The following is a 25482-nucleotide window of genomic DNA, read 5'->3' as shown; positions in this document are numbered from 1 at the left end:
ATGTTATTGGTCAAACTGCTTTGCATGTTTTAGGCAATATTAAAATCCTGTCTAGGATGTGTCCTGTATGAACGGCGCATATGGCCACCCTAGTTTAAGGCTACTAATAACCTGAATTAATGGCAGGCCAATTAAAACCTGTTAATCATGCTTTGCTGTTATTAAAGTTACAGTTACTTTTTCCTAATGCACTTAAATGACTTAAAAAAATAAGAACCCTTTTATGTAGAGCTGTGCAAGGATATATACTTTCTAATGCAAGCCCAGAAAGGGGGGGGGGGGGGGGGGCAGTAATGCTTTGCAATAAGGCCACTTGTTACACTTAATGCATTAACTAACATGAAATAACAATGAGCAACAGAGTTTTCATTTGACATATCTTTCTGTTGATATACCTTTATTAACATTAGTTAATTTAACGTTAGTTCATGTTAGCTCAGGTCAATGAAAAAAAAGAAAAACTTTAGATTTTCTAGTGTATTAGTGAATGTAGAAATTAAAGGTGCTGTATGTAAATTTTTGACTCTACTAAAGCATAAAAATACCATAATATGTTTGCAGATATTTAAGAAACATACTAAGTTAACATACTTGTTTATCTGAAAAACAATGCTACAGTCACAGTTATTCTCCTTTGAAAATGTGCATTCCGGGCCAGAATGTTGGTCTCTGTTTTGGTTTATGAAACCTGCCCACTGCCAGTTTACCCAATTGTATTTCGGCACCCCGGGTTACAAGTTGGCAGAAAACACAGCATATTTCATTTCATTCATCGTCAAGTGCACTCGTTCCTGTTGGTGTCATCAATCTGTCAACCTGCCTGTGCCTCAAGTCTGAGGAGGAGGGGCCGGGTGAAAAAAAACCCTCTCCAATATTTTATATTTGGACTGTAATACTTAGTTCAACCACTCGGTGTCAATCCTACATACAGCACCTTTAACATGAATTAGGATTAATACATGCTTTAGAAATATTTTCATATTAATGTTAACAAATGGAACCTTATTGTAAAGTGTCACCAAAATACACTTATCCAATTTATTACAGTTGCTGTTTACTCAGTGCTTCTGTTATTTTGAGTTATGCTGGTTTGGTGCTGATCTCCCTGTTGTTGTTTTTTTCTTTTTTTCAGTTAACCAGCATGGCTCACATGACACAACCAGGTTAGGGGGGTGCAACGCAGGATCCGCGTCAGTTAAGGACGGCCCTGGACACAGCCATATTTTTTCAAAACACAACTTGATATGCAACTATGCAACTTGCTATATGCATGCATTTTAAACATTCTATTTTTTTTTTTTTTTTTACAGTTATTTACTGTAACAGTAATCCATAATATTGATGAAACACTAACCAAGTTGCCTACTGAGAGAACATGTTCGAAATCCGGACTCATGGGGTAGTGCTCCATGGCCATGAAAAGTGTGTTGAGCACAATACAGATGGTGATACCTAGATCCGCAAATGGGTCCATCACGACAAAATGAACCCACTTCTTAAATATGATCCAGGGAGTGCAGCAGTCCCATTTAAAGAAAATATCAGCAAACTTATACCAGCCAGGGGGACAAGGCCTCTGAGCATCTTCCAGCTCTAGGGAGACAAAGAGAGATGGAAAACAATATCTGAACAGCTTTCATTTACAGTGAGCAGTGAATGAACACCGGCAGAGTGACAGCAACAAGTTCTGCCTGTCTAAAGTCAACCCATGGATCTGAAATAGCCCACAGATTAGCACCACTCAGATAAAGTTAACAGGTTTTTCTCCACACACAATGTGCCTGGCCTTTGCTTAGGATAAATCTCTATCTCCAAGACAATAGACACCATCAGGCTGTTCTGTAAGACCATGGCTCAAAAATCTAGGAAACTGCACTTTAAATAATACTTCAGGGACATACAAAGTGTCTGTCTAATCCCAGTGCATTTACATCCCCACTACTAGGACTTCACAAGAAATATTTGTGGGTATTCAGCATGTCTTTGATCATGTCATGGCTATAAATGCATTTACTGTTGGGCATTTATGTTTTTGTTTACTTTTGTATGCCAAACAATTTTGGTCCTGATATTCTAGAACATCTGGAGAAGCACAATAAATGGAAAAACTCAAGTTTTTTTTAGACATGCTCATTAGTGGCAAAGCTACTTAATAAGGTATCCAAATGAACATCCTTTTAATTTGCAGTTAATAATCCCTCAAGGACCTTCTTCAAGCTAGTACCCTCCATAGTTGCAGTGAGCACACTGATAGCACTAGCTGTTCTCTTGGAGAGTTTGGGCTCGTCCAGGTACTGCATGCTGTGTTTGGAGCTCATGGACTTGTGGTCCTCTTCAGCTGATAACTGGAGGATAAATAAAACAGTACAGAAGTCATCATAATGACAAAACATGGCAAAAGGCTAAACTTTGTAAAGATTTCAGTGACTAAATAACCAGAAAAGAGACTTCTATTTACTATTCAGTTATAACAATGAGCTCATAATTAATCTGAACAAATACTACTAGTCTGTACATGTACTGCATGTATGCATCAAAAGCTCATTAGATAATGAGAAACACACATTAAAACTTTTGAGTGGTTGTGTATAACTAATACACTAATCAGAGGTGTCAAAAGTACTGAGAAATTGTACTTATGTTAAAGTACAGATACTACTGTATGTCAAAAAAATTGTACACAATTGAAACTCTAAATACCTACCCCAAAAAGTGAAATTAAAAAAAGTATCCACATTTAATCGTACTGGTCACACTTTAGTTCAGGGTCCAATTCTCACTATTAACTAACTACTAACTATGACTTTTGCCTCACTAAACTCCTAATTTATGGTATGGTTGTTAAGTTTAGGTATTGGTTAGGATTAAGTGATCTAAGATATGGTCATGCAGAATAAGCCATTGATATGTGCTTTGCAAGTACTAATAAACAGCCAATATGCTAGTAATTATTTAATAGTGAGAATCGGCCCCTAAAATAAAGTGTTACCATTGTACTTAATTTTTAAAAAGTTACCTGAGTATTTTCAGCAGATGATTTTACAGTGATTTAACATTCGAATATAGTGATATTTAGACTAATAATCAAGACTAATTATGAACCGTGTTAACTCTTGACTAAAGGTCATTCATCTGCAGTGATTTTTATTATAAAAATGTTAAAGTTAAAAGTGGGCCCTATCATATACCCGGAGAAAGTGTTTTTGCTAGTTTTAGCCCGACGCAGTCCTCATTTTCCCATCCTGCGCTGCATTGTTTAAAATCGCAAATGCATTTGCACACATTTGTACGCCCATGGATGTGCTGGTCTAAAAAAGAAGTGTGTTCAGGCGCATTGCTGGCACTTTGCTATGTTGAGGAACTTATGCGTGCAGCAGCACACAAACATTTTTAAAAATGAAAAATTACATTTCGTCATGTAAACAGCGAACCAGCCATGGCGCTAGCACGACTGGCTTTAAAGGGAATGGGACATGAAACTCTGATTGGTTTATTGCACGTTACTCCCAAAAAACACCCATTACTCATTAAGAGAATAGGGACAACTTGTTTAGACCATGCGCCGACCGGTTTCCCATCGTTAAACTAGCAAAAGTGGATTTGGACATGCCCTGAGTGCACCTGCGCTGTGCACTTTAGACCATGCATTTAGATCGTTAAAATAGGGGCCATTGTCTGAAAGGGATAGTTTATCCAAGTATTAAGATTCTGTAACATTAGGATAAATAAAATTAAAATTTTTATTTTTAATAACTGAGTCACACAACATACCATATGTATTTTGTACTTTTAGGTCTTTGTAAAATTTATATAATTTAGAAAAGTATTATTTTTACCTTGTGAATGTAACTGAATAAAAATACAGATTCCCTAAACAATACTAAAGTATAATAGTGAAGTACTATTACTCAAATACTTCACACCTCTGACACTAATAATATGTTAAAATACTCCTGTTGTCAAAGTTATATCACCTCTTTGTTAATGGACGCTCTGTTGACAACAAGGCGTGGCACTATTCGGCCATTACAGTCCTTTATTACATCATCACCGCCAAGACTTTGCAGGGAACCTGTCCTGTTGGACCCTTGACTTTGTGCTGTCTGGCTGGCCAAAGATGCTTTACTGCCTGCCTGCAATTTGTGATTTAAATAAACAACTACATGTCAACATACCGGTGTAACTTGTATCAATGTAAATCAATGAATAATAAGTGCTTTGGGGTTGTGATATGCATTACATTGTGAATCTGAGGTAACACTAGTCTTCAAACTCTTTAAATAATATAACCATATTTTAAAGTGAAATCATATGCTAGTCACCTGACCTCTTGCTCTTGGTTCCTGAGTTGCTCAAGTAATCTTTGAAACTCCTCTTCTTTCTGATGAGCTTCAGCCAAGGTGGCTTCATTCTGCTCGTCATATGCCATCGCAACCACGGCCAGGATCAGATTGATCAGGTAGAAAGAGCCCAGGAAGATGACCACCACAAAGAAGATCATGTAGGTCTTCCCAGCAGCACGAAGGGTCTAAACAAGATGGAAATGGAATTTAATTTTCATAATTTATTCCAACAGACATAAAAATGACTAGTTAACGGACCAACTGAAAGAGATTCTCCCAGTAGTCCTGAGTCATGACTCTGAAGAGGGTGAGAAATGCCCAGCCAAAGTTGTCATAGCTGGTGTAGCCATAGTTTGGGTTTCGTCCAGCCTTCATACACGTGTAACCTTCTGGGCACCTTTTTATTACATGAGAGAACAAATCTCATTAATCTTAATTTTTTCATACATAAATCTTTTTTGCATTTATGGTGTATTTCAATTACCTAGCTATTGGAAATAACTGAAAGTACCTTATATTATACACAACCTATATTCAATTCCAAGCATTTTTAATTACGAAACATAAACAAACTTACCCTGCATCAGAGCTGTTACCACATATTAAAGCATCTAAACTTCCTTCCAGAAAGTATTGGTTTTCTGCAAAGCATAACAAGTATAAAAATAAAATATATAGCCACTGTTAGTACTGTTGTTTTAACTATGTGATGACATAGTTGAGTAAAAATTGGAAATATTTAATAACCTTGACCTGACTTCACCTTCATTGTCTATGTACGCTTTGAAATCGAAAGTATCTGTGATGTTGAGGGTGGTGTCATTGACCATGGTGGAGTTGTAGTCATCAAAGATGGTGCTGTTGGCAATGGGCCAACGGATGCACTTGTGACGTAAATTTCCCATGAACAGCTGAAGGCCAATGAGGGCAAATACAGCCAGTGCAAAAAGAGTCAAAATCATTACATTTACCATCTTCTTGACAGACTGAATCAAAGCCCCGACGATGGTTTTCAAACCTGAGCAGAAAGGTGAGAGCTTTTAGAAACTATCTTTTGAAAAAAATGGATAATGGAAGATATGCAACAGAGAAACAATTTTTTGTTGTTGTTGTATATAGTATGTAAGATATATAAAACTCATGCTGAAAAATAAAAACAATACAATGCAAAGGTGTCATTATATTCCAGAAATAAATATCTGCATACAAAGGTATAAAAGAAAACAAAAAACATAATTGAAAAATTTGCTTTTGTGTGGTTCTGTGGTTTTATATTTTGTGTGCCTTTTAAAGTACTGTAGCATTACATACATCTATTACATACCAGGAATAACTGTGATAGTTTTGAGAGCTCGAAGCACACGAAACGTCCTCAGTGCTGACACATTACCAAGGTCTACAAACTCTGTGATGTACCTGGAAGCAATCAAACCTCAAATCAGCTAATGTATAATATGCCTAAAATACAGAAAACGTTGTATGGGCCACTTTTATGATACTTATATGGTGCTTTTGCATCCATTTTGAAACTTGAACATATAAAATGGCAGCAAAGCAAAGTCTTCAGCATCTCAGATTTTGTGTTCCATGGTAAAAAGAAAGTTGTACCGGTTCATAATGATAACATTTCCGGTTAGTCCTCTAGTCATTTCTTTGGGTTACCAGTTCATGGCAGTGGAAAGTGATCAGCATTAGCCGACAGTAACTGAGAAGGTGTCTGAATGATACTAAGCATGCAGGATATCACTTGTGTGAACATCACAAAAATTAGATCCAAGAACCACAACTTCTTAAAGGAATAGTTCACACAAAAATGAAAATTTGCCCAAAATGTACTCTCCCTCAGGCGATTAAGATATGGACGAGTTTGTCCTTCATCTGAACAGATTTGGGGAAATTAAGCATTACATCACCTGCTCGCCAGTGGATCCTCTGCAGTGAATGGGTGCCGTCAGAATGACTGTCCAAACAGCTGACAAAAACATCGATATAATCCACACCACATAAACATGTACCCCCGGTTTCACAGACGAGGCTTAAACTAGTCCCAGACTAAAATGCATGTTTGAGCTGTCTCATCTGAAAATATCTTGCTCTGACATATCTTAAAATATGTCAGTGCCATTGTTCTGTTTTTAAGATGCACACCTGTAATGTTTTCTTCTAAGCCATTTTTGTAAAAGTGGCTTAAATATCTTAATTTAACTAAGGCCTAGTCATGGCTTAAGTTAAGCCCTGTTTGTGAAACCGGGCCAAAGTGTTTAACTTTAAACTGCCAAAACGCTTCCTCCTCCAGTGAAAAAGTCTATCTCCTGGTTCCCTCTCACATCAAAATCCACCAATATACATGTATTTGTTTAGAACTGTTTTGGACTGTTTTGGCTTGAACAGTGCTTGATCTGTGCATATTTCTCTCCTGATTTAGGCGAGACAAATTCTTCACTGAAAAAAGCAATACTGTGGATAGAGGACTTGTTTAAAGTTAAAAACACCTTAATGATAGATTGTTTTCTTACAAACACTCAGCTTTTCACTTCATAAGACTGAGTGACAAGATGAATTGATGATTAATTGATGGACTGGAGTGGTGTGGATTATTGTGATGTTTTTATCAAGTGTTTGGACTCTCATTCTGACGGCACCCATTCACTTCAGAGGATTCACTGGTGAGCAAGTGATGTAATGCTAAATTTCTCCAAATCTGGTTAGATGATAAAACAAAGTCATTTTGAATGGCCTTAAGGATTTTTAAGTAAACTTTTTCTTTAATAACATATTCATATGTGTGTCTGTATATATAGTCATTCTGTAAATATGAATTGAAATACTCACGCCATGCTGATCACCATGAAATCAAGCCAGTTCCATGGATCACGGAGGAATGTGAAAGGTCCGATGAAGAAGCCTCGAGACAAAACTTTGATTGTTGCTTCAAAGGTGTATATACCAGTAAAAACATACCTACAACAACAAACAAATATATAGATATCAACAGTTCTCGTGAATAAATTAGCAAAAATATGTGTTGCAGAGTCACAGTTATAATGTGCTAGTATTAATACTGCACATACAGTATAAATCAGTTGTAAATGACAAGTATACATTCTATTCTATTACACATATGGGACTAATTTAAAATACAAATAAAAAAATTAACCAACGCAGAAATGTGTAATTATTTCATATAGATATTTTCCTTTTTTATTACTCTACAACCTTTAATCCCTCCAAAATTATTTGAGACTTTTGCTAGTACTCAACAGATTTAGTCACTTCCACTAAAAATGTGTGTGTTCACATGAGGCAGCTCTTACTCAACAGTTTTACTCCAGGCTGGAGGGTTACTCATTGTCATGAACACACAGTTGGACAGGATGGTGATCATGATGATCATACTAAATAATTTGAAGTACAGTCAAGGTAAATATGGCAAATAGCTAATGACATTCTACTGCATCATTATCATCGTTACAAAAATGCTATCAAAATGATGGCATGAGAAGGATATGAATGTATAAGAATTTTGATGGCTCCTCTTCTGACAAGACTGAAAGGACTGATACAAAACATTGCTGGTTCAGCAGTGAACCTGTAGATTGTGTTTCCCTTACTTATGACGATAAAAGTCTGCAAATGAGAAAGAGGTTAACACAAAGGCTTAAGAACAATTATGGACACCAGATGAACAGAGGTTTAGGTTTAAATATAGAGCACTGTATTTTGAGACTGTTTGAGACTGACTTTCTGTGTTTTATAGAAGGGGTCTATGTCCTCCAGAGGAGTGTTGAGGAGATCCTTTGGTGGGTCGCCATAGATCATTGGCAGGCACTTTCCTGCCTCCAGATCACTGCTCGGTGCCTGTGGCTCCTTCTCAACCCCCTCTACATCCTCCCTGGTGCTCCTCTCGTGGATGAGCCTGTCGATCTCCACCAGCGACTCCGGGGTGAATCGCCGGAAGACGTCGGTGCCTGTGGGAGGGAGCAGGCTTGCCATCTTGGCATCGCGAAGAGATACCACCACAACGGGGAATCTCTACACTAAGCTGCTGAAAGAGAGTGGAAATATATTTGAATTATAATGGATTTACCATGGACTTCATAAACACTTTCTCAATTCCAAAACTTGCTTACATTTGTTTATTGTGGACATATTGCAAGACATGCAAAAAAATGAGAGCTGCTCTCACATTACAAATTATTCAAGCATTTATGAATAAATCATCACATTAATTTGTATAGTGCTTCATATAATTCAGATTGTTTCAAAGCAAATTCAGATTAATAAACGGTGAAATCAACAGTGTTAAAATGAATCAGTTATGATACAAATTCAGTGTAAGCTGTAAAGCAGCTCTGCATAAGATAAAAGTGGCATTTTTCAGATCAGTTTAGTTCAGTGTTGGTTCCAGCAAAGTTCAATAACTAATTAAGTGTGAAATATCCCAATTAGATCATCAGTAGTAGTTCACTTCCACAAGAATAGGACAGGCTGTGACTATACAAACTGCAAACTGTACCAAATTTCAGATGAACACCAAGGAACCCAGTGTGTACACCAACTAAACAAACCAAACTCTAACGACAAACATTCTCAGTCTGAACCAAAAGCTTTTTTGGAATGAAACCCTTCATCCAAAGGCCTGGGACAGCGTTCCGCTTTCACTTTCTTTTTTCCTTTTACTTACAACAATCTTGGCCATATATACAGTACCTACATGTACAGTACATCCTCACTGTTCAACAATATCTCCTTGTGGTCATGAATACTCCTGCAAAGCATCTTGGCTGTTAAATCAAAAATGCGTTAAAACATCATTTTACACAGAATATACAAGATTTGGATTATGTTTGCATGAAGCAGTTAATGGTAGAATATAGTTTAAGAATGGTTCAGAAAACACATTTTTGCACCATTAGTTGCAGCTGAGTAGTTTTTACCTTTAATCAGAATGGGATCAGGACATTACAAAGTCTGACATATGAAAGAATAGTTTTAAGACAACAACAACAAAAAGCGTTCTTTGTTGAGTATAATATGTGATACATGATCAGGCTTTTATGGCTCATATAGTAAGATATAGAGAATATGAGAATTTGGAGCTCATACTCGAGGAGGAAAAAATACCTTCATTTTATTCAGAGGCTCAAAATATGTTATCTGGTACAGTTGCTAAAATTTATATGGCCAAAAAGTCAAATTAAATTCTGATAGCTTGTAAATTAAATAAATGAGATCTAATGACAGTAGCAGACTACTTACATATAATGCCTATAAGTTGTCACTCAATATCTCCTAATTATTACAGTTATTAAACACATATTTAATGCTTTGTTCTATGATCAAAGCTCTGTAGTTTTTATTGTGTGGGGCAAAACATAAAATGCAATGCAGTACAATGATGATTGAGAGGTGTGTGTGTGTATATATATATATATATATATATATATATATATATATATATATGTACATATACATACATGTATATGGATAATCAAGTAAAACAGTTGTTCCTGTCCAGTAAATGTTCATCCTTAATTATATTACTAATAATATAAAAGTTATTTGTACATTTACTTAAAATCACTTATTTCACAAAAAATACATATATAATAATAATAAAAAAGTATTCTAAAAGGCTACAAAATATATATTAAAAAGTTCTACTTAACGTGATACTTTACTTGCTACAAAAGTATAAAATCAATCAGACGACAGAAAGTTTTTCAGCAAAGTTTTGATCCTGTTGATCATTTAGAGGCCTTAGAAATGTGCGTATCCAATATGATAACGTAGGCTGTATAGGGTTAAGACTCTGTGTTGATATCAGAATGGTTACACATTTAGCCTAAAGTAGAGATTTCTGATAATATTATGCTGTCAGCCACTTCCGTTCACATTAATAAGGTAATGAAATATAAAGTATTTCTAAACAATAACTGTACGCCACTGAGGTTTTAAATGTCAGTTAAGATGACTGTGGACTACGTGAAAGGCCACATTACAAGCTGACCTTGAAGATGTATGCTTGGCAGACTAAAAACCCTGTAAGACATGAGCTACCAGCCAAACATCCATTCTGCAACATTCCACCTGTAAGATAAATGTGTCAAAGCACTGACAAAGTGTGCAAGACAAGCAGCAGCGAGATATTTTCCCACAGTACCAAAGAGAACCGAACATTACTTTAGAACATCATATTACTTATTAATATAGCAGACACAGTCACCCAGGCCAACTCACATATATCAGGATGTGTTCACAGAGACACAACCAATGACGTGCGTCAGGCTGCCATTTTGTTTCTTTCTGTTTGAACAAACTCTCTAACGTGAAACACAGAGACTTGTTTATTAATTCTATAATGCCCTGATTTAACCATATAGAGGGTATTCAATGATGTTTCTGACCGAACATGCTGTCAGACTGAGTAGCAAAGCATACTGCAACCTGGCTGGTGCTAATAGAGGAAGCTGCAAAAACAGGAGTAAAATAAATGATTACTTGCTTAAATCAAAGCATTTGGTCTTGACAGTGATCCTTACAACTTATCAAAGAACTAGTGGTCCATAGACATTGACATGTGGCCAGGAATCTTGTTTTCCGACATTTGTTTTCAATGCTGAGCCAATACACAAAGCGAGGTCTGAACACTTTATCTGCTAGATAAAATAATTAGATCTAAATCAAACAACACAACAGCTGTTTCTCATTTTCAGTGTTTTTGTGTGTTTTTCAGTGGGTTTTACCACAGTGATTTCCGCCTACTGTGATGTCGTGATGTCATGTGCATACCCTGTATATCACTGGTTTTCAAACCCTGGGTCACGAAGTTCAAGATTTAAGGAAGAAGGAAGTGGGTACAGGCAAATAAACACACAAAAAAAAAAAGTAAAAAAAAAGTAAGTGGCAGCCGCCACACAGCAGACTCCAGTGCGTAGCTGTCTCTCTGTGTTTGTACTCTGGAGAGAAAGTTTTCTATTTACAACGTGTTTTGCAGCGTTGAACACTGTAGCAATCACAGACATTTTTGTTGATTTATGGAATGTAATGGCCTATCTGAGGCATTTAAGTTGGTCAGAACCCACTAACCATTGAAAACGCAAAAGTTTTTTTTTTTCAATCCTGAGTTCTGCAAGCTAATCCTCTCATTATAAGTGTAGATGCAATATAAATAAGAGATTTATTGTGCAGTGTAAGGATTGGGCCTGACTCCCTTTGCATGTTCATACAGACAGTATTCTAAACACAACTGTAAGCTGCTGTTGTGTTGTGATGGATTTCAGGAGAAAGACTGCCCAGACTGCTCAACAGCTTTTTCCCCCAGGCTGTGAGAGCCCTGAACTCAAACAACCCCACCATCCTCTGAAACCCCACACAAACCCCCCTACCTCCTGAAACATGGACCATCTCACCTCCTCCACCCCCCCAAACACCCCCCCAACCTTACCACATCACAGAAAACTGTCTGAAACATTATTTTTTTGTGCAATTGTCCTCTATGCGCACTACACATTTACACACACTGCTGTGTGTACATAATCCCACAAAAGACTCAAATATGTGTTTACATGCTCGTGCACTACTAATCATCTTGCACTGTTCCCCAGCCAGCTGCTTGACTTACAGTGTTTCTCTTTGCACATGTACAGTATTATGTGAAGCATTCGTACAGTCTATATATTTTTCCTTTTCATTCTATGTATAGGTAAACATTTATACATAGTATATTCATATTCAAAATCTGTCAGTAGGTCAGTTATGTACATATGTACAGTGTTTATGTGTAGCATTTGTATAGTTTGTATTTTGTTTTTAGCTTATGTATAGGTAAACATTTATATAGTATTTAAAGTCAAGATCTGTCAGTAGGTTAGTTTTGTATAGGTATAGTATCATGTGAAGCATTCATGTAGTCTGTATTTTTTTTAGCTTATGTATAGGTAAATATTTATATATAGTATTTAAAGTCAAAATCTGTCAGTAGGTTAGTTGTGTAAAGGTGAGGCACGACATTTCGTTCCACTGTATGTCCACACATGTAGCGGAATGACAATAAAGTTCAACTTGACTTGACTTGACTGTGTGAACGGGACATTTCGAGACTCACACCTGTAAAGAAAATGCGGTCGTCAATCCCAAAAATTGACAGTGTGAACGTAGCCTTAGAGGATTCAGTGTTTCTTTATTGGGGCCAAGTATACAGGGTATGAGGGGCTGGGAAAGTGGAAAGCAGACATACACTCTCGATCACTCTCATACACATGCGTACCACACAAACACTGATATGGTGGCTGCCCAGCTGCCGTGGGCCATCATGGTTCAGCATCGAGTTACTGAAGCTTGATGACTCTGCTCATTCCAACTTCACTCGCATCGCACCAATAAACAGGTCAACGTGCCAACTCAGCTCCGACCCACACCTCATCTCCCAACATCTAGACTTATGCACTCCTTTAAACACCAGAAACAAATGATCCCTCCTCTTGATCCTTCCACCTATTACAGCTCACAAGTTGTTGAATTTCAACAGCAGGTTACTGTCAATCCATTGCCAATAATTCAGCTTGTCTCTTTTCTTTTTAAATGTTTATGTTCCTATGGTTGTGACATGAATAGCATTTCTCGCTCACCATTTCTGAATGACCCATTTTTTAAGCTTAGGATACAAAAATGTATCAGTTTGTTTGCACAGTCCATCAAAGTCTTTCAAAAGAGCAATGATTTCCATGATACGACCCCTTTCAGAGGTTCCCGCCCAAAATGGATTACGTTCTATGTCATGTTCCCACCAATATTAAGCTTCACTGTGCCATTCTGGACGAGGCTAAGAAGCCACCATCAAGATCTCTTATATCACTATAGGATGAGAAAGAGCGCCGCCCCCTCCTCCAATTTTTTAGTCTCTATCGGGTCAGGGGCCCGGTTTTCCCCAAGTCTTAAAATATACTTCTTGCAGAGGCTTTATTGAAGATATTTCCTGATTGCATTAGAGCAGATCAGGTCTTCAACAAGTAGAACTATATACCACTGGATAGTCCAGAAGCTTGCTCATGTCTTTTTTTTTTTTTTTTTTTTTAACTGTACTGTCAAAAGAGGTTTGTCTAAAAAAGTCTCATCATAGGACAGAAGAAGTAAATAATGCTGTCTGGTGAAATGCTAATTAGGGTTGTAAGAAAACATTTATACATGTGAGTATCACAATATTTTGTTTGGCGATACTGTATCGATTCTCAAAAACGGAATATTGATATTTAAAAAAAATCATACAAGATTCATGGCAGTTGTTTCGTTTTGAGTTTATATCCCGACCACTAGATGGCAGTCTTCATCTCTGAACAAATTCTAAGTGACAGGAAATACTAGCGTTAGGGCACGCCAATAATGTTAGCGTTAGTATCGCTGCTAGTAATGGAGGATGAAAGAATTGTCCCAGTTTCTTTTTCGTTGTACAAAGCTGAAGTGTGCTGTCATTTGGGCTTTTGTGGTAACGTCTATCGCGGGAACGTGGCACGGGGGTCTCCACGTGGCTGCAGCTTTCTCTCATTTTGGGGGTGTTTTGTGCAGTTGGGGCGTTTGCATATGGTGGTGTGTTCCTAAAAATATATCCTATTCCTAAAATAAGAAATATCCCAATATATCGCCTTGCTGACAGTATCGCAACATATTGTATCGGAACCCCTGTATCGTGATACATATCGTATTGCCAGATTCTTGGCAACAGCCCTAATGCTAATATTTGTGACTGGGTTAGTTTGCCTCTTACTGTATCTACAGCCAAGAACAACAGGCAGACTGTTATGCACACAGACTTCTCTTCATTTGAGTGATCCTTGCAATATGTCAACCATCCAAATCCAAAAAGTGAATTAGGATAAAAAAAAAGACTACAATAAAAGCAAATGTGAAATAAAAAGCACAACTTTACTGTGGAACGGCAAACAGTCAAGGGGTGGCTTTTATCTCTCATTTCCTTTTTAGTTGACTGTTTTCCATCCTCAGTTTGTGGGCTACCCTTTTTTTTTTTTTTTTTTTTAACTTTTCATCAAAATGAGAGGAGTTAACGTCGTGTTAAAAGTCTTCTGGATTCTAAGATCTATACCTGACCTGAAGTGACCAGAATCACTTCTTACCCAAACTTTAAATTAATTTTCTTAAAAAAAGAGTAAACCCAGACCAGAAACAGACCTGTTAAAATTAGGGTTGGGTATCGTTTGGGTTTTTATAATACTTGTGCCAAATCGATACTTTTAAAATGGTACCTGTACCTAAACAGTGCCTGAATTAATCATTTAAAAAAAGAGCCACAGAATGACGTTTGCTGACATTAAAGAATAGCTTATTTGTTACTAATAAATAAAAAAAATATTTAAATTGAACAATATATTAAAATTTTAAAGTACACGAAAATATATAAATATATATGTAAATTCAAAACACAACTAATTAACATAACAAATTCACAACAAATCCTAAGCCACCATTGCTAATCAACATTACAGTACAGAATATAATTTCTGCCTCATTCTGTGATTCAATTTATTTCAAACAATTGACTGACGTTCTGAAATAAAAACATGTTATAATGTTTTCTTTTGTTGGACAACAGTTTAAAAACGCTTCTCATTTCAAGTTATTACAAAGGAAGTTTAGCTTTAGGTATTTGAATTTAAGCATGTTTTAATTTAGCTGGCTAACGGTAGACTACCTGCTGCCATCGGAGCAAGTGCTGCATTCACACGCTCCTCTGACAGTCTTATTTCCTGAGTTTCCCTGCTTTTTAAGTCACAATGTGAAAACAACATGGACACTAATGTTAATACAAATATTCGACAGCTATTTAAGTGGCACCAAAATGAGGCACCAAAATCTGCGTTCTGATTTGGTCTGTTACCGGTCATATAGGTTTCAGTGCCATATTGGGTTTCAGTACCCAACCCTAGTTAAAATTTGACCTGAATTCATCTCAACACCACTTTTCTGAACTCATCTGAACCTCAAGTTCAGATCCAAGTGGGCTTGTGAAGACCTCTACTTCATACATTTTTGCTTAGTTGCAAAAATTGCTCAAAACAGTTTTGTTAGCAGTGACACTTTGTTTAACAATTTGTTATCTGGTGTAAGGACATTTATATATATTTAAAGCAGCTTAAGTGTCCAAATACTTTTTGGGGTAACTGTACATGGGCAACCACTTGAGGTTTCAACACATCAACAATGTTGGCTCATGAAACAAAGTGTCACTGACTGACATCCAAAGGGAAAATAAAAGCCTATTTTTACTTTGCGGCAGAGAACATGCCTTGACCTTCAACTAAACACAGTATTCCGGGGATTGAAAAAGATGTGCATTTTATTAACGCTTGAAATGGTTTAGATGAATTATAAAACCATATAAATATTCTGACATAACTGACATTCAAAAGAGCAAAACACCTCTTCATTTCACTTCAATATCATCAGGAGTAGCTTGACTATATCCATTTATGACTTCTTGACCCTTATACTGATGCCTATGTGGTAAGTTGTAAACAAATGATCAGCAGTACAAACAAGGGATTTTATTACTATAGTGCGATAACATGAGGCATGCTCTGAGCCTATGTCTTCTTAAAGGGTCATAATATAAACCATGCCTCTCTTTAACACTGCCGTGTCTACTTGACCTTTCTCTCAGGTCTCTATAAGGCCTCGTGCATATGTATGCTTGAGCCTTACTTGCAAAGATCCAATGGTATCAACTGAAATCCCAATGTAATAGTTTTGAAATATGAAATGTAAACCATTTAAAAGGTTAATCATTTAATTCCAAATATGAAGATTATTTATCTTCTAGAAAGGCGTGCATAACTATTCACTAAAATGTGGGACTCTAGGATTTTAAAAACTATGAAAAGCATCTTTGTACATTTTGAGGAAACAGTAAAAGGTCTATATGTAGCAGAAAGCCTCAGTATGTCAAGCATCCGAGCATGTTAACACTACAGATATCATTTACTCCTGCTCATGCCATTTGAAACCAGTATAATCCTCTGTCTTCTGTGTAACACTAAAGGAGATATTTTTCCTAATGTCAAAGCTGCTTATTTATGTGCAGTGGACTGTCAAGCTTTAGACAGTACAAAAAAAGCATAAACATAGTCCATATGAATTATTCACATTATTTGAAGTATTCTGAAGCCATATTAGACATTTAACTTGTTATTTGCTTAAAGTCCTCTCTCCTCTGTTGCCATCAAATCACATTTATACATTTACTGTAAACATTCAAGACACAGCAACTCTGAATTTATATTTGAATGTATTTCACAACATGATACAGAGGATATATGAGCCACACTCAAACTCAGGTTGCCTCTATAAGCCACATCTCTGATTCTGATTGTGCTTTTCTTGTCCTTTTTGACTGGCATTCAATTTGCATCATGCTGAAAAGAGCATCGTGGACATTCTGTAAAACAGCTTCTTTTGTGTTCCACAGCAGAAACAAGCCATAGTACTACAGACTAGAAACAACATGGAGTTTAACAATAACAGAATTTTCCTTTTTTTTAAACGAACTAGTAAATTGAATGAAAATTAATTGAGACATTTCTACACCCATTTTACTAGGGCACAAGTAAAACAGCTGAGTTTACCTTATACTGATCTGAGAATCATTTTCTCTGGTAATACTTCAGCAGTTATGTTGTGTGTGTTTTTATCCATTGTTTAGAATCAGAACTAAATGCCACATTTGTGAAGAAATCTTATAAGGTTTGCAAAAAGGTCTAAATTTGTTTGTGATTCAGTTTTATTCAATCGGACAGTTCACTCACACTGAATCATTTTCAGTGATTCCTAACTCTGAAATAGCAACAATATATTTAATTAAACAAGAGAAAAAAAAAAGCAATGGATAAGATATTTACCTACAATCCATTGTAGGAAACGAAACCTGCAAATGTCTTTTAACATGAAGCAGCAAAGAAGCAGCTTGACTGCAAAGCCAATTTATATAAATATATCCATAACAAGAGAAAGGAAAATATATGGGGACATTTTTATGATGTGGGCTACAAACAGCCCTAATTGAGACATCTCATATTGTGCAAATATATCAAATGTCACAATGCTACAAACTCAAAAAAGTGTGAAACGGGTCAAATGTATGTTTGCATCTTCAAAACTGATTCCCCTTTTGCACACATTAGGAGAGCGGTGGTAGGGGGATCACCAGAAGATCACATGGTTCCACCACTGAAAGAAACCTAAAACCAACACCTTCTGCGTCCAAGAACATGTGATGCCCAGTACTCACTCACAGAGTCGAAATACACTCTAGACAACACACCTTCTAATTCAACCAAATCCACACCAAATTACCAAATAGTTGCTCCATCCATATACCCAATATGGTGTCATATACATGATGGTGTAACTGTTTAACTCCAAGCAACCACATCCCATCTAGTCTGAGCTAATGTTATGAAACTAACCATGGAAACTCATGTCTCAATCTTGCCCTTAAATTTAGCAAACTGGCACCTCTGTGAAACAGTGCAATCTACAAAGTCGACACTTCCTGCTGGAACCTCTGTGAAAGGCAAGAGGATAAACCTGAAGGGGGTTAAACAAAATCCAATCAGAGTGCTTTTGACGAGCGTCTCAGGACCAACAAGCCAAGAGTCTCCATCATCCTAAACCTCGGATCAGGGCAACATGGATTAACAGTGGAGGAATGGAGGGGCACTACGAGCACTACGAGCATCATCAGCCCAGCCCTGAAATGAAGACATGGGCTATATTTAACTCTGAATCCATACGCAGTTGGGATGGGTAAAAAGAGTATGACTACTCAGTCAGCATCTGCTGGAACAATAGACCTGACGCATTAGACATAAAGAAAAGTTTTGTGTGTTCATATTTACATATATAGTAGTGTGTAGGAGAGTAAATGCATGAGAGTGATAAAGAGCAAGACTGGAAAACGAGGCAACTGCCAATCTCTTTCAGAAATAACATTTAAAGGATAAAATACATAATACCTTTTACACAAATGCTTACAAAAAAAAAAAAAAAATATGAATAATGAACTGAGTTTTAATATTCCTTATTCATTGTTGAATTATTTTATTGTTTTAAAAGAAAACCCACAGCGTGATATTGTAACACGAATCTAGCGCAGCTATAAGTTTGCCTGAGACTTTGGTCAATTATAGAATTAGTGGTCGTTATATAAAAATATTTGCCAGCAGAATGCCATGACTGAGAAATACTTTCAAATCTTTCTCACTTCCCATCTGTAATGATTTTGTGAAATCCTACTAATTTGACTTTCTGCTAAACTGTTAGACATTTTTACATACCCAAATCTTGTTACTCATGACAAAGTAATATTCATCACAATTCTGAACCATAAATCCTCAACATTCTATTTTATATTCTATCCTATTCAAATCAAGCTAGAATCTTCTGTTGAGACATGGTCAACAGCATATTAAATCAAGAGTGAAATCAAAACCTCAGGGGGGCAAAATGATTCCTGCAGCTTTCCAGATACACACACAGCTTCGTCCTCAACTGACCGACCTATACATCATGCAGTGCTCTAGACCACAACTTTACCTGTCACAGAGAGGCAAATATTTCCACAAAACCTTCAGTCTTTGGTCTTCCTTCCAGCTGAAGTCGGTCTCTCTTACCCGGGACCAGCACGAGCTCCAGGACAGCTGTTGCTGACGCATGAACGTCTTGAATGAAACCTGAGATTGAGCCGCAGGTATAGAGGATCATCACGGATCATGGAAGGGGTTCTGAAACATTAAAACGCTATTTCTACTTTATCTTTCCTGGGCAGATGCTTTAGTTTTATGCGTTGTTTAACGGTATAATAATGTCTGTATCGCCTATGGAGAAGGATTTTACTCACACGAGCAAGGTTTTATACTGTAGTTGCTATGTTATATGAATGAGTAGCCTATAGAAACAGTTTGTCTTCCTTCCTAAATAAATCTAACGAAAATAACCCGTACTGTCGAATATCGCACAAATATTCAAACAGTAAACGCCATAGTTCCCACGTTCAAACGAGTATTTTGACCGTTAGTTTGATAAAAGGCGCGAAAATCTCTCAACGAAGTAATCGATTAACGCGATTAAGATTTCATTTAAATTGTTATTGAATTTAAAATTTAACTTATAATTGGAGGGGTGTATTAGTAGCCCATTGTAATTGTATTATTATTTTTTTTTTCAACATGCTAAATAATTGGTCATGAATCAAGTATTAAAATTGGGTGTTTTAAGCTTTAGGCCCTCCAATAGGCTAATCAACATACACACAAAGCATATATATATATATATATATATATATATATATATATATATATATATATATATATATATATATATATGAAACAAAACAATTATACTCTCTCTCTCTCTCTCTCTCACACACACACACACACACACACACACACACACACACACACACACCCACCACGACCATTTAAAGTAGATCAGGCAGCTGAACAGAAATCTAATCTACTTGATCGCTCCCACTGGTAATGTTGCAGATGAAGAACTATCACTGCACATGCTAACAACATTATTCTTTTCAGGAAAAAAATAAATTAATTAAGATACTGAAACTATTCACATCAGTTTGCTCACTGTTGAATACAGAATGTTTAATGCATATTATTTCCAACAAGTTACTGTACATAGTGACTGAAAAAGAGCTCATGTTTGGAAAACTGATATTGATGATGTAATGCATCACATTGAATGTTGATCATGTAGCGCCATCCTCTGGTGTCACATATATATATAAAAATATTACAGAAACAGAACATTTAATATTAACAGTTAAAAATTGTAAAGTACAAACCAAATAAGATATTAACACCTTTCAGTGTGCCAAAACACTTTGCCACAGGTTAGACAAATGTGAGGGGGGAAAAAATCAATACATCGGCATCCAAAAAGTTTTTGGACACACAAGTCACACTTAAATATGTATGGTATGGATGTCATTGCATCAGAAAAAATATCAAACCAAGTGCCATTTCTCACACCTATACGTTCTTTTGTTTTTGTTTATATACAAAACTTACAGCCATGTAAAAAAAAGTGTTATAACGATATAACAAGATAATATGCAGTTGTGATAAAACAAGTTTATGCAGTGAAGTCCTGGGTTGCCATTTGGAAAGTGTTGTTGTCAGTTCGGAACTTATACTTCCCAATCTCTTTTCTTATTTCATTCTGCACCTAAAAAACAAACAAACAAACAAACAAACAAACAAACAAACAAACAAAAAAACATTAATTAATTAACTGATAAGGTCATACAATGCTTCTTTATATGTTCATATGCTATTTAAAATGTATTAGATCTTACCTCACAGTTCAAGAAGCAGTATAACAATGCCACAATGAAACCCTTTAAAGAAATACCATTAATTAATAGTTTGACATTTGCAGTAGCATAAAGTCAAGTCTTTGAGACTTTATGGATTTGTTTTAGCACGGGGTGGCCTATGTCGGACTGACATGGACCACCCCTGATTTAGTAGCTGATTAGTATATTTCTGCATTTTGCTGAAAGATTAAAAATGTTAAATTTAAAATGGCACTGTTAAGAAAGCTGTTGTATTTCAAGTTCATTTACAGTAGAGGGCAGAGTTTCACTTATGAACAGCTCCTCCCCTTAAGCTCCTCACTTCTCAAATGAGAGAGAAAATAACTACAAAGACAGCTCATTTATTAGACTGCTATTCATTAAAACTTATTTGATAGTGTGTATAGTTGGCATTCACTGTAGATTGCATTATAAGTGTCTGAACAGTACCTGGAAGGAACCTAGCACAAGTTCAAAGAAGAGTCTTGCCTCTAGACCCACATGCTCGGGAAACAGAGCAAATACAATGTAGTGTACTCCGAAAAGAGGGATGAGCAGAAGAGTTGACTTCGCCAGTCTCCTGAACGGTAGATAAAAGAGATCAGAGCACCTTATTGTATCTAAAGTACGTCTGTATTACTGAAAAGAAACCAAAAATAGCCATGTAGTGTGATTTTACAATTTGCAATTATTTAATAGATCTCACCTGTAAAGTTGCCTATCTCCTCCATTCAGTTCTGGGGTTTTTGTCTTCACAACTATAATCCTGCTTATGTTAACAAACACCAAAAAGTTCACCTGTAAAGATTTAAAGCACATTATTTTGGTCTATAGTCAAACATTTTAAGAAATTTTATGGGAATAAATCTATCAAAAAAAAAAAAGAAAAAAAAAAAGATATTAAACGGTTTTGTTCAAGAATTAAAAATAAAAAAATGACCAAATGTACCCAAATACATTAATTTATAACAAAACTATTGTTTTATAGATGATGTGAGGTAGAAAGAGCTCTTTAAGGTAAGAAGTGCAGGTTACTACTTTTTATAGTGTACCAAACCATAGCCACAGTGTTTTCAGGCAAATGCCTTAACTGTAGCTTTCACTGTCTATTAAAATGGGATAGGAGAAAATATTTTAACAGCAAGTAAATAAATTCACAATAATATATTAATATATTGATGAATGAATAAATATAAGATTTAAAAAAAAACTGCCTGTCTTAAGCAAACAGGTATTGTATTTTGCATAAACTTACAAATACAGAGAGCAAAATGGGAATTTTTATGATCCACCAATATCCACTGTCCAGGTCATCCCAGCACCTACAAACACATTAAAAACACTGTTGTTTATGATACATGCATTCACATTTATACATTTACTGTAACTGTTAGCTCCAGATCTTGTTACTTTGCTTCCCATATGTAGTAATTGTCCAAATGCACTCCACAAAAATCTCATCCTCACCCATGATTATCATATTTATGTTTGAAGAATGTCCAGATTATTACTGTGACAGATGGCGCCCCTGTAATACAGAGAAAACAATCTATGGGCATTTAAGAATAAGTTATATAATCAGCAGTTTGTGTGTAAAATATACTTAAAATATACCCCAGCCAATAAGAATATAGCACCAGAAAAATGTTCTTGTGTGTGTGAAGGTGAATGCTAGCAGTGTCTGAAGATGAAGTCCCTCAATGAGCAGCCAGTAGAAATTTGATAACACACAGTACTGGAAACATGTCACCACAGCCTTGCATAAAACCTGGCAGATGAAATATAGCATTCAGTTACAGAGGAGCAGATGATCACTTTAAAATATATGTTTCATGCTATGGCATTTTTTTATGTTGATCTTATCAGTTATTTCTTTGGTGTAACATACCGTGGAGACTGTGCAGTGATTGACAGTCTCATCCGCGAATAACACCGCATCCTTTACAAACACAGCCAAAGCCCTCAAGATGAATGAGGAGAAGAGGTTGAGGTGGATGTAGGTCCGTGTACACAGAAGCTTCCTGTGGGGTTAATGAAAATCTGGCAATATTATATGACATCAGCATTCATTGATGCAAATGTCAAAAAAAGGTCACTACAGTTGAGTTCCTGCATGCATCGTAACAGTGAATGAGTAAAGGAACTGAAGCAAGAAGTGAATATTTAATGTAAGCGGTACCTAAAGATGCAGAAGATGAAGATTGCAATGCAGAGAGAGCCAATGGACATGCCATACCCAACTGTGTATATCAACTTCACCCTGGCAAAGTACTCTCGCTACCACAGTAAAATGGAAAATATCAAGTTTAGATACCATTCGATTCATCTTGGGTCAATTTTATTCAATAAAATTCAAGGTGCAGTGTGTAATTTTTTCATGACTTAAATTCTTCCTGTAGCATAATTGCTTTAAGGTTTGAGATTGAACATGGAGCACCATCTTTTGGTGTCAAATATTTGTGGTTTAAATTTCTATTTTAGTATTAACAGATAATAAATAAAGTATAGGATATTGCAATTTGTCAATATGCCAAAAAACCTTTTGCAACAGGTTAAACACAAAACGTTTGACAAATGTGTAAAAAGTATACAGTGGACCCCAAAAAGTGTTTTGACACGTATGCAAGGCATACAATTTTGTATGAAGGTCTGTGCATCAGATAAAATATAAAAACATGTGGCAAAATATAAACCGAGAGGCATTTCTGACACCTCACTTTTTTATTTTATTTTTTAAAGCCATTTGGACAAAGGGGAAGTGTTCAGGAAACCTGTTTGATAACAGATCAGTTTTACATTTGGTAACACTGGTGGTGCAAAAATGACACTCTTCACTTCCGACAGTACAATAACACTCTGTAAGAACCAATCCAAAAACACAGTAATAGCATTCAGTTAAATGCAAATAATCAAAAATAGAGTTCTTCAAGGTTGTTTACTCTGTGTCCAGTCTCTTCCTGCTCTGTGCTGTTGTCCTGGAAGCAGGCATCGTAATAAGACACACTCAACCTACTCCATCCCTCACTAGTGCAGGTGCGGGTGATCAGCTCTAAAGAAGTCAAAATCAAAAACACTGGTTTTACATTTATGAAATAGCATTGAACTTTTATGGCCACTTTTGCAAAAAGAGTAGGAATTATTATTATGGTGTTGCTGTTGATGTTACCATGAGACTTGAGGAAAGGAGGTGGGCAAGACACTGAGACTCTCTCTCCTACACTGACTGCAGGCCAGCAGTTCACACCATCCCACTCAACCAGACAGGCTGAAGACATCCACAGCGGTACAATAAAAGTTTACAGAAGTCTACTTCTTAATCAAACTATCAATTACAATAAATCGATTCTTATCATCAGTCATGCCACCTTTATTTATATAGCACTTTATACACTAGAGACTGTTTCAAAGCAGCGTTACAGTATTTAACAGTGATGCATCAGATATATGACAAATCAAAATTCTGCTGTAAAGCCACTATAAAAATACAACAGTGTCATTATTCAGCTCTAGTCAAAAGTACATGTTTTCCTGTGAACTCCTGTAACTGCTAATGCTAATGAATGCATAAGTGATGTATGTAGTCTTAACATATTTTATACAGTAGTTCCCTACAGATGTTGCATAATTAAAACAATAAATAAATAAATAAATTCCAATGAATGTGAATGGACCATGACAGTAATTAATGGAGTAATTAATGATTTGAATTTTGGTCTGTTCTGAACACAACTTTAAAATGACTACTTTTATGGTAGTTTTTTTTTTTTTTTTTTAAATGTCATTGTCAGTGAACTGTCCCTTTAACAATGCAGTCACATTTTAGTCTTTTATAAGACTCGGTATTTAAATATACCTATAAATGAGGACAATTTATGTCTTAGAGCTTTCATTCCTATATTTGCATTTTATTTGCAAATTAAAGAGATAGTTTTAAAATACAAAGGTTCAAGATTATGGGTTGACATCTTGATGAAATATAAATGCTCAGGTTTTGAGTATCAGTGCTTATCTGTGACTAAGCTCACCTGTATTGGTAGCATTATAGTTGAACAAAGACTGTGTTAAACCAATTTGGAGCTGACATTCAGCTTCTTTTTCTTGTAGATGCAATACTATAGAACATTCAGGATGAACTGTCTTCATCTGAAAAACATGTAAGTGCATGGACACTATAAGAACTTCCCAAGAAACATCAATCTTTTGAATAACCTTTTTTTGCATATCTTATTTAATAGTTGCTTTTTCAATGAAAAAGGTACCAGCATCCAAAAACATGCACATAACCTACCCCTTCACACGTAACCATAAGAGTCCAGATGATGAAGCCATCAATAAGGTCCATGATGTTTCTTCATACAGTTATGTAGTAAAGTCACAGGTGTAAATATTTGCGTGTAGGTCAGTTATGTTGACCAACATAAAGTGTAGCTCTATTGCCAATTGATTTTGTCAGTACACAAATATTCCAGTGCTCATTCACAGTAATTCTCATCTATCTCTCCAACCGATTTAATGCAGCAGATGGTGAGAATTTTTTTTTTTTTTTTTTTTTATACCTTTGCATTCAAGGCATTCATTTGTCTTCTACCTGCCTGCTTCATCACACTAGGGAGGTTAAATGAGTCTTTTATCCAGCACTATTTACTGCATGAGTGAACTTAAAGCTTTTTCTGAGTTAAAAGGATGACATTACTTCAGAGGTATGCAAATGACAATGTTCCTCTAAACCATAGACTGTTTTTTTTAATTAAACATATT

The 25482-nt window shown here is 36.0% G+C and overlaps 2 protein-coding genes across 2 annotated transcripts in view; both read right to left on the bottom strand.

Annotated features, from left to right (window-relative positions):
- The window catches only part of LOC109064413 (sodium channel protein type 4 subunit alpha A-like), a 45534-nt gene extending 26149 nt beyond the window's left edge, over positions 1-19385 (bottom strand). Inside the window, exons 1-13 of the mRNA XM_042767176.1 lie at positions 18948-19385; positions 8085-8385; positions 7852-7970; positions 7658-7747; positions 7176-7304; positions 5668-5759; positions 5107-5361; positions 4921-4984; positions 4602-4740; positions 4328-4528; positions 3975-4133; positions 2225-2345; positions 1351-1593 (exon numbers count right to left, since the gene is read on the bottom strand). Coding sequence (XP_042623110.1) covers positions 1351-1593; positions 2225-2345; positions 3975-4133; positions 4328-4528; positions 4602-4740; positions 4921-4984; positions 5107-5361; positions 5668-5759; positions 7176-7304; positions 7658-7747; positions 7852-7970; positions 8085-8336 — 1864 coding nt within the window. The 5' untranslated portion in view covers positions 8337-8385; positions 18948-19385. The remainder of the gene's footprint in view (positions 1-1350; positions 1594-2224; positions 2346-3974; positions 4134-4327; positions 4529-4601; positions 4741-4920; positions 4985-5106; positions 5362-5667; positions 5760-7175; positions 7305-7657; positions 7748-7851; positions 7971-8084; positions 8386-18947) is intronic.
- A 615-nt stretch (positions 19386-20000) lies between these two features.
- Positions 20001-25270, bottom strand: ghrhr2 (growth hormone releasing hormone receptor 2). The gene is made up of 13 exons (XM_042768233.1): positions 25013-25270; positions 24750-24867; positions 23891-23989; positions 23664-23773; positions 22904-23001; positions 22613-22745; positions 22339-22492; positions 22192-22252; positions 21980-22046; positions 21431-21522; positions 21175-21304; positions 20725-20766; positions 20001-20594 (listed from the first exon to the last, which is right to left on the bottom strand). The coding sequence occupies exons 1-13, from the start codon at positions 25064-25066 to the stop codon at positions 20502-20504; spliced, it is 1251 nt and encodes a 416-aa protein (XP_042624167.1). The 5' UTR covers positions 25067-25270; the 3' UTR covers positions 20001-20501.
- Positions 25271-25482: the final 212 nt, after the last annotated feature.

Source organism: Cyprinus carpio, chromosome A12 (assembly GCF_018340385.1).
Source record: "Cyprinus carpio isolate SPL01 chromosome A12, ASM1834038v1, whole genome shotgun sequence".
In the NCBI taxonomy this organism is placed as follows: Eukaryota; Metazoa; Chordata; class Actinopteri; order Cypriniformes; family Cyprinidae; genus Cyprinus; species Cyprinus carpio.
Note: the sequence above shows the minus strand (reverse complement) of the source record. Positions and strands in the feature narration are given on the sequence as shown.